At 40.4% G+C, this 10,350-nt stretch overlaps 1 protein-coding gene across 1 annotated transcript in view; it reads right to left on the reverse strand.

Annotated features, from left to right (window-relative positions):
• The window catches only part of LOC121512398 (glypican-1-like), a 74,190-nt gene extending 71,426 nt beyond the window's left edge, over window positions 1–2,764 (reverse strand). Inside the window, exon 1 of the mRNA XM_041791652.1 lies at window positions 2,091–2,764. Coding sequence (XP_041647586.1) covers window positions 2,091–2,244 — 154 coding nt within the window. The 5' untranslated portion in view covers window positions 2,245–2,764. The remainder of the gene's footprint in view (window positions 1–2,090) is intronic.
• Window positions 2,765–10,350: the final 7,586 nt, after the last annotated feature.

Raw genomic sequence — 10,350 nt, forward strand, 5'->3', positions numbered from 1 at the left:
GAGCAGATCAAGGTCCAAGTGAGTGAAGCATTGTGTTTTTTTCTCTTCATCTGTCAATAAAAGATGAGTTTTTAATGGAAAGGGAGGAAGAGCGTCATGTCGACGCTCTTCCTCAGTCGTCCATGAAGCTCTAACAGAGACCTTGAGTGACTCACTTCATTTCTGTCTGTGTCTCCCTCTCTCTTTGCCTCACTCTCCAGAGTTTGTTGATCTCAATTTCCCTCGCTCACCCACACCTACACACGCAGACACATCCAATATTAATACCTCGCCCGCCCGCACCAGATTATTTTCACTGACACAACATGAAATGACCTTCAGATCGCTCACACTGAACACCCCTCAATCTCCTCTCCCTTTCATGTCCCTGTGTGCGAGCTGAGGTCAGTGTTTCTGTACATCTTCACGTGAATTACAACCAGAGACAACCAGAGCGACAGATGATGATCGCCTTTAGAAGAGAAACAACTCAATTTCTCAATCTTTGCTCTCCATCCAGGCCGAGACAGTTTAATCAGGATCAGTGAAGAGTTGCAGCCACAGTGGCGAGATACACCGACTTTGATGTGTGATACCTGGTTGGTTGACTGACTGACTGTTGAGCTGATTGATTGCTTGACGAGCTGTGAAACTGACTGATTGATTAAATTCATAATTGCCTGAATGGCTGGCTGCTTTACTGACTGACAAGAGAGGAAACCAGAGGATGAAAAAAGAAAAGAACAAAACTATCACTCTTCTCTTCAACTTTTACCACCAGCTTATGTTATGATGCTGCTTAGCTGCACTTTACCCAAGGCTAGCCTAAATTATTCGTACATACAGATGACAAACCAGGCCATTGTGCCTCTATGAGAGTCCCACATGTACACCAACCACCACACCTGCAGTCCACAACAGAGCAGACAATGAAATATACCCACAATACATCAAGTATACCGCTGCAATTCAACATAGAGCTCCCAAGCAGGAAGCAAATCTATATTTTCCTGTGTGTTTTATATTAAACTGTGTTTGCACCTGTAGTGCAAGCATCAGCAAACAACCATAACTGCCCAGAATGAAGCGTAATAGCTCCATGAGCACATGGCTCACACCCACCTGCAATTCAGCCTTTTAGCAGACAATGAAAATGGCCCAGAAAGGACCATAGTGGGGCATCCAGAGACAGGGAAACACTTTAGCAAGGCTACAGCATTGTATAGTGAGAAAAATGTAAAATAGGAGTTCGTTTAAAGACTAAAGGACTACAAAAGAAAAGCATGCATGATTTTCGGTTGTAATAAAACAAGGAAATGCAACTAGAAAGTGGAATAAGATGCAGAACCCTTTACAGGAGTTATAATCTTCATCCAGACCAGTTACAATGCAATAACAATGCAATTCTTCCTTTCATGGAATATGCTTTAATATGCATAGAATAGGGCTGGGCAATAGATCAAGGTTTGAGAGATGTTTCTAAACTAAGCAATGAGAAAGATAACATCATTAATGTGGATGTGGCTCATGTTGATCTTGATTCAGGAACAAAATAGACGCCAGGCTTAATGCTCCAATAAAATTACTATGCTTTAATGACCACAAAATAATCTATTAGAAATATTTGGTCTAACTACAGTGACATAATTTCTTTTATTTTACTCTAAAGCACATTTTTTGCAGACAAATAGTTTATTCATACATAATTTTTCATGTCTATGTTGCTTTTTTTGCATTTGAATGTTAATAAAATTGGCTGTATGGCATTTTGTATCTTGCTTGTGTGAATCTGACGAAGAATTTGCTTTGTTTTTGTTATTTTGCATAAGTAAAAATGAAGATATAACGCCTCTCATCTAAAAATATGTTGATCTTTGTTCCAGATCGCCCAGCCCTAGCACAGGCTAATGCAATAAAAGTAATATAATCAATCCTGTTGCCATGCGAGGTAAGAAACCGTCCGCAATAAATATGATTTACATGAAAAGTAACAGATTATAGCATAATATCCTGATGTATTCGAGAGTAGCTCTTAATTCACTCGTATGAAACTCATATACGTGCTGTTAATAGTGTTTTTTTTTATGAGCGGGATTTTCCTCAAAACTCACCAGAGATTTCTGTCTGTGGCACCCCTGCCAGGGTGAACCCTTTCCCGGTGTAGAACTGCCGCAGGTCGGTGCAGCTCCTGTCCGCCCCAGCAGCCACCGCGCCCGGTGCTGCACACAGACACGCCAACACAGAGAGAAGCACCGGGAGACGCATCTTCTGAAGAGTAGTCCTTTTCAGTTTAAAAATCCTGCAAATTTCCTTTTCGAATCAATGAAGTTCCTATGAGAATCCTGTCCTGAGTGTTTTGTTGCTGTTTTTTTTTAATTTGAATGAGTTTTATCGTATAAAAGAAGCGGTTTCACCCGTTCCAAGTGAGCTTTGGTTAACTCACACGCGGACAACCAGGCGCGAGAGGCTGGCGGTGTTAGGCGTCTCTGTGGGAGAGAGAGCAGCGAAGCGCGGCTGTAGGTGTCAGGTACACCACGCTACTCCTCCTCCTCCTCCTCCCTCTGGTTCTTCCTCTTCTTCTCCGGCGTTGCTGCTGGCTGCAGAGATGTCAGACAAAAGAGAGAGTGTGTACGAGAGGGAGCAGGTGTCGCTCAGTCAAAGCCAGTGCACATCCACGCGTGTATTAAAGGTTCATGACTATGGAAATGAGCCGGTTTGAAAGCAACAAAAGAGTAAAGAGAAAATCCGTTATTTCTGCTGAAGCTTTCAAACAGGGGAAGGTCTGTCCGGTAAATCCTCCTATCCGCACTGTGGGACAATGAAACGTGTGTGAGGGAGTGTGCAGGGCAGTCTTGATGCTCTCTCTCTCTCTTTGTGTGTGAATATGAATGTGTTTGACTTCTGCTGCAAGTACCACGAGCTAGACAGCGCCCCCTGCAGGTTGTAACATGCAGGGAAAATTCACAGCTACAATATCACTCTTAGGACTTCCCATCAAAAATGTATGTTTTATTAGTTCACATTAATTGAAATTGACAGTGCACACAGATGGAGTCTGTTTTCCTTTCATTATCTCTACACACATCCTCAACATGAAGGCTTAAAATGATAATCCATCACAAATGTTTGAATAAATTAAAATGCATGGCCATGATTTTAAGTGTAAGGCATAGTAAATTGAGTTATAACTACACCTAATTTTGGACTTTCACGATGTTCTGGCCAAAAGAAAACATTATAAAAAGCCCACAGATGAGGTTTCCATTCTGTCATACTTGTGCAGACTTAGTACAGTGTGGTGAAGAAGTATTTGGCCCCTTTCTCTTTTCTTATTTTTGCATATTTGTCACTCTTACATGTTTCAGATCATCAAACAAATTTTAATATAAGACAAAGGTAACTGGAGTAAAGACAAAATGCAGTTTTTAATGATTATTTTATTTATTAAGGTAAAAAAAAAAAAAAACAGAATTGTCCCCTAAACCTAATAACTGATTGCGCCACCTTTCATGGCAAAAGAAATTCAAGAACACATGAGAAACAAAGTCATTGACATCTTTCAATCTGGAAAGGCTTGAAAAGGCATTTCAAGGCTTTGAGACCTCAGGGAAGCATGGGGAGAGCCATTATCCACAAATGGGGAAAACTTGGAATACAACATCTAAAGACCTGCAGGCCTCACTTGACTCAGTTAAGGTCAGTGCTCACAATTCAACAAGAAGAAAGAGACTGGGGAAAAATGGCATCTATGGCCAAAACCACTGCTGACCAAGAAGAACACAAAGGCTCATCTCACATGTGCTCAAAAACCATCTTGATGGGTACTGGTTTGGCTCAGTTGGTTGAGGTAGCACCAAGGTACAGAAGCTGTGGTCCTCAACATCAATCAATTCCCGGTCTCAGTGCAGTTTGGTGCATGTCTTCCCCTACTCTCTTTCCCTCATATTTCCCATCTCTCTTCAGCTCACCTATCATAATAAAAGCAAAAATCTCAAAAAAAAAAAAAAAATATCCCCAAGACTTTCAGAAAAATATTCTGTGGACTGGGAAGACAAAAGCTGAACAAAGGGTGGAGGTCCAGGTACATCTGGCATAAAACTAACACAGCATTTCATAACATCATACCAACAGTCAAACATGGTGTTGGTAGTGTGATGGTCTGAAGCTGCTTTGCTGCTTCAGGACTTGGACGACTTGCTGTAATTGATGGAAACATGAATTCTGTTTTCTATCAGAAAATCAGTTTGTGACATCAAGCTCAAGTGTAGGACAGTGATCTGAAACACACCAGCCAGTCCGCCTCTGAATGGCTTCAAAAAACAAAATTGAGGTTTTGGTGTGGTTGAGTCAAAGTCCAGATAGAAATCGATTTGAGATGCCGTGGCATGACCTTGAACAGGCTGTTTATGCTTGAAAACCCTCCAATGTGGCTGAAGTAAAAGAAGAGTGGGCCAAAATTCCTCCACAATGATGTGAAAGACTTATTGCCAGTTATCACAGACGCTTTCTTGCAGTTGTTGCTGCCAAGGATGGAACAACCAGTTATTAGATTAAGTGGACATTTACTTTTTCACATAGCACCAGATAGGTTTGGATGAACTTAGCAATGCTGGTGTATGCTTATATTATTTTATTGTTTTCATTGAGAGCCTTCTGAGGCTGGAATTTATCATTTGTGTAATGGAATGGAGCAAATCCATACATGCTGAGTCTGTACAATGCAATGCACAAAATTATCAGCCCCTTTAAGTAAATATATGTGGTAGATGAACCTTTGGCTGCAATCACAGCACTGAGTCTGTGTGGCTAGATCTCGATTATGTTACTGAAATTTTACTCCAATCTTCTTTGCAAAACTGCTCAAGCTCTGTCAAGTTGCAAAATGATCAGGCACAAACAGCCCTTTTCAAGGCCAGCCACAAATTCTCTGTTGGATTGAGGTCTGGGCTTTGACTCTCCAGAACATTCACCTTGTTGTCTTTAAACCATTTCTGTGTAGCTTTTGCTGTTTTTATCAGGTCATTGTCTTGCTGTAAAATAAATCCCCCAAGCCGTAGTTCTCTTGCAGACTGAATTAGACTTTCCTTCAAGATTTTCCTATATTTTTCTGCATTCATTTTACTCTCTACCTTTACAAACTGTCCAGGTCTGGCTGCCAAGAAGCATCCCCACAGCAGGATGCTGCCACCACCGTTCTTCACAGTGGGGATGATGTGTTTGTGTTGATGTTCAATGTTTGGTGTCTGCCAAACATAGCATCTTGTCTGGTGGCCAAAAAGCACCATTTTGGCCTCATCAGACCAATGAATTTTTTTTCCACTTGGCCATGGAGTTTCCTACTTACATTTTGGTGAACTCTAGTCCAGATTTAATCTGAGTTTTCTTCAACAGTAGCTTTCTCTTTTCCACTCTCTCAAAAAGCTTTGACTGTTGAGGAACCCAGGCAATAGTTGTATGCAAAGTCTCTCCCATCTCAGCTGCTGAAGCTTGTAACTCCTTCAGAGCAGTCATAGGTGTCTTGGTGTCCTCTCTCACTAGTCTCCTTTTTGTACAGTCACTCAGTTTGTGAGGATGGCCTGATCTAGACAGATTTACACATGTGCCATATTCCTTTCTTTACTTGATGATGGATTTAATCGAATTCTGGGGGATGTTCAGTGTCTTGGAAATGTTTTCGTATCCATCCCCTGACTTATACTTTTCAACAACCTATACTCTGAGTTGCTTGGCGTGTTCTTTTGCCTTCATGTTGTAATGGTAGCAAAGAATACTGATTAACCAGTGACAGGAGCTTTCAGACATAAGTGTCTTTATACTACAATCACTTGAGACACATTCAGTCATTTTTTTCTCAGATGTATTTATGGGTATGATTTATAAAGTATGCCATATCACACTAAAATGAACTCGATTCTCTTCTCTCTAGTGAGGTAGAAGACCAAAAATTGAGTTGTAGTTATTGCAAAGTACTTTCACATATACAAGGAATTTGTCTTTGTGCTGGTGTGGTGCAGAGAACTAAGAAATGAAAGTAGAAAGAACAGCAGTACTCCTGCTGTGGAGAGACTTAAAGTAAAATAAACAATACAAAACAAAAAATATAAGGCAAGATAATGCAAACTTTGTGGGAAGGGAGCAATTGAAAAACTAAAATTGTGCAGAAGGGTGCAGGATGGTGTTTTGTGCAAATATCTATCTTCTATGTAGAATTAAAGATAGTGGGAGTAGAAACAGACATTACATAATAGATGTCCTATATCTCAAACTTGTACCCAATAAAGCACTTGCATAAGAATACTTACCTCCATTCCACCTCTGCTATCAAAACTACATGATCAATCGTAATAGAAATGCTAAGTTTTTCAATAAAGTACACTCAAAATGAAGTTGGGGAAATCATTTCAGCACCACACAGCTGAACAAACAGGCAATAAAGGCATGAAGAAAAAAATGTGGGATCATAAAGCAGGGAGAATCACAGCTTTAGGGCTCCTGAGTGAATTATACGTCTACCACACAGTGCTCAGATGACCTGCAGCTTTAAAACATCTCCCAAATATTTCACCATGCACACTCTGGAGCACTGTCCAGAATTACTGGTTAACATTTACTCCTGCAAGAAACCATCCTAAATGGGACGCTCAAATGCCAGATATGATCCTTCTCTTTCCAAAAACCTGACTCACCCTGAGCCGTAGACACGCCATGTATCCCTGCAGGGAGTTCACTGGCTGGTACAGATTCACAGTCCTCCTCCGGCTCAGTTTGGCAGCCAGCAGGGGTTGGTGGACGTGACCGATGAGCTGTCAGATGCTCTCCTATCCTCTCTATCCTCCCATCCTTCCCATCAGCAAAGCCAGGCCTAAAGGCGGGGTCGTAAAGGTCGCAGGCAGCCCCAAAATCTGACTAACTGACACCTCAGTGCTGCAGGAGAAATTAAATCCAACTGTCGGTGAAATTAAAGCCACAAAAGGTTTAAACTTGCTGTAATTACTTTTAAATTGGATGTGGCAGAGGAGTGTGAAGGTGACAGCATGAGTGTGTAATGCAGAGCAGGTCAGGCTCAGGGTTAAGGCTTGTTAATTAATAATAAAGCATGCAGTACATTAAAGGCTAATAAAAGGATTAAAAGCTCAGTGTACTGTACAACAGAATGTCCTTTGTAACAACAGGAAACATTTAATGCTAAAGACTTAAGAACACCACTCTCTATTCATAAAACATACATGATTAGTCTGTGGTAAATCCTTTCACCAAGGCCTCAAACTGGAACTCACATTGGCCTAAAAGCATGTGGATGAACATGGTAAAGGTTGTTTTTTTACATTTAGGAATGATGCTTTAGTCCCATTATGTTATGATATTCCAGCCATTTGAAGCCATTTAATTGACAGTCACAGTTTTATTAGTGCTTCAACATGTCTTCCGCCTCGCCTCGTTCTACTCCAATTATGCTGATGGCTGGTCCATTCTCAGACCTGGCACAATCATTTCAGATTCGAGCTTTGCAAAATGTTTTTGTCTGATGACAGAGACGGTGTCTGGCCAATCCATCTGCTTTGCAGGGTTACTGGGTTGCAGCAGCTCTGCACAAGTTCAGATACGGCCAAATTTGAATGCAAGGCTAACTAAAATGTACCTTGTACACCATTTTGCACTGCCAGCAAAAAATGACCAATTTTGTGAGGGGGCATCCAGAAAAATTTAGAACAAACAATTAGCAACACCAGACATGACAACTACTGAAACAAAGACAAGAAAATACGATGTCACACTCTTGGCTTCATCTGTGCAACAGAGTGTAACAACAGTGTGTATTATCGACCAAAAGAGGAGCCCAGCAGAAAGCGTTCTGGAGCGACTGTCGTAGCTGATATAAAGTCCTCTGTAAGCTACAGTTGTCATGTTGTATCGTTTTAAAAGTGGAATAAGTTGGTGGATAAGGAGGAGCAGACGACCTTACTTGCTCTCTGGTGTCTGCAGTACTTCTCCTGTGATAGATTCATACCTCAGAGATGTAAAATGACTTTGATTTTGTCTCATTCTTGTCTTTTCCATGAACAGAATCATTTTAACAAAAAAAGGTCATGAATATTAGAATAGTTTGGTCAGTTTGGCTTTTTACCCTCTAGTAGTTCAAATAAGCCCTGCACCCCCTTGTGTAACTAAACAATGACACAGCTTACAGTCTATCTAATGTCAGTGTATGGTTAAGTGTTGACTTTGCCCTGCAACTTAATACAAAACTTGATCATAGCTACTGCCACAGGCAGTTATTTGCAAGCTGTCTTGTTCAGTAACTTTTATCTTGTAGGAACAGATGAAAGACCGCCTGTTTTATTAATACTTAATGAACTTAAAGTGATTGTGGTAAGACGACAGTTTTGAGGTGCTTTTATGCCTCTTCTAAGAATAGATTCCCCCTGTGCAAGATAGGCCTTGATTGCATAAGTGTTAACAAGATACAGTGCAGCATCTGCAACCATCATCATTAAAAACCTGTGTAAAAGCCTGAAACAGTAGCCTAAGAGGACTGATCTAAACAAGGACGAATGGGCAGCTAAAGAGAAGCAGTCTTATGAGTAAAGCTGCCAATAAGGGGGGACAAAGGGGAGAGCTATCCAGGGCCCAGCCAAATGGGGGACCCATGGAGGTCAGCAAAGTCATGATCCATTGAAAAGTTAATCTGTGATGACCATATATTTAATCTGAATAAGAACCAGTCTTATCAAAGTAACAAAGAATAATTGAATTTTTCTTTGTATATATACTGCATTACAGTTTAGTCCTTTTTCAGGATGTTACCCCTTTTTCTTAAAACAAAATGGAATTTTTTGTAATGTTAACAATGTGGATGGGCACACTTACTGTATATAAACAATTAAGAAAGTTATGTCAGACTTCATGGCTAAGATGCTGTGCAAAGATGCCAGGATGCAAAAGAGTAAGGTGGAAGGAACTCAAATGAAGCTCAGTGTTAGTTTATGCAGGACACAGTAGTCATACATCCAGCTGTGATCAGCTGAGGGCCAGCTGATCCCAATTATCGCCTTCAACTCCCAAAGCAAATCACAGATCTTTCTCTCAACACAGTGGTCCATTTAAATACTATTTACTTCTCAGTAATCCCTGCCTGCATCAATGTTGATACACCACTCTCCTGCTGCCAAAAGCTTTACCTCCTCCACCCCAGGCTCCTCCTTTATAGCTTAAAGCTTGTTGCATCCTATGGATTCATTGCTTTTGAACTAATTTTATTGTATTCAGCATGCATTGTCATTAATGTGGGTTTCTAGCTATCCGCTTCCTAGAGAGTCAAAGCATGCTTCTTGATTAACCCAGGGAGCATTTTTTGAGCAGAGCCTTCTTTACCAAGTAAAACTGCACAACCATTTTGCCATAAAATGGTAAAATTCATGATGAGAGTGTTCCTGACAGAAATAACTTTCAAGGGAAATTAATACAAACATTGCAGTGGCAAAAAAGCAAATAATTAGCATAAGGAGGGGAACTGGCAAAGAGAGCAGTGGAAACTCATGACAGAGTGCCAAAAATGATTTAACAGTGGCAAAAATGGGCTATGAAAAGCTGAAATGGGCACAAAAAATGGTAAAAAGTGGCATAAAAAGTTACAGAAATAGTGTCCAAAGTAGTAAGAAGGGGTTAAAAAGTCACTAAAATAGGTTACAAGAGGCAAGAATTGGTTAAATAGGGAAAAAATGAGTTAATATTTTGGAAAAATGTTGTAAAAATGGGCAGAAACAATGATGGAAAAGGGATTAAAATTGGCATGGATAGGTAATTTGAACATCAGACAAAAACCCAACAATAATTTGATGCTCCAGAATGAGGTAGCTGTTAGCCAGGATGCTAGCATTGATGCTACCAATCCAACACACATGCTCTGAAATCATCAATAAATCACAACTACTTCGGTAGGGCCCTTTTGCTGAATTTTTCAGGGGCCTGGTTATAAGTGACGGAAAAGTAAACATTTAAAAGCATTTAGAGCTATATCTCTGAGAGCTTCCAGTCTCAAAAAGAAAATACCAGTATAGAATGTCCAGTCATGATGAATTAGATGAACCTAACTGACACAGGCCTACTCATAACACATGTAACCAATAAAACGTGCTTTCATATGGTAAGTCAAAACATTTGTGGGAAAGCTCATACAAACAATTTCTGAAAGAAGACAGCAGCACTCACCACTTCCTGGTCATTTCCACAGAAGGAGGCGGAGTCAAAAGAGCCAAACGGCTTCAACACCTGCTTAAGAGCTGCAGGGAGAAACCATGAAGATTAGGAGGGGAGTACACACACAGTTAATGTTGATTAATGTTGATATTTTAAGTGTGTGTTTTGTTAATT

The sequence above is a fragment of the Cheilinus undulatus genome, linkage group 7 (genome assembly GCF_018320785.1).
Source record: "Cheilinus undulatus linkage group 7, ASM1832078v1, whole genome shotgun sequence".
Classification (NCBI taxonomy): domain Eukaryota; kingdom Metazoa; phylum Chordata; class Actinopteri; order Labriformes; family Labridae; genus Cheilinus; species Cheilinus undulatus.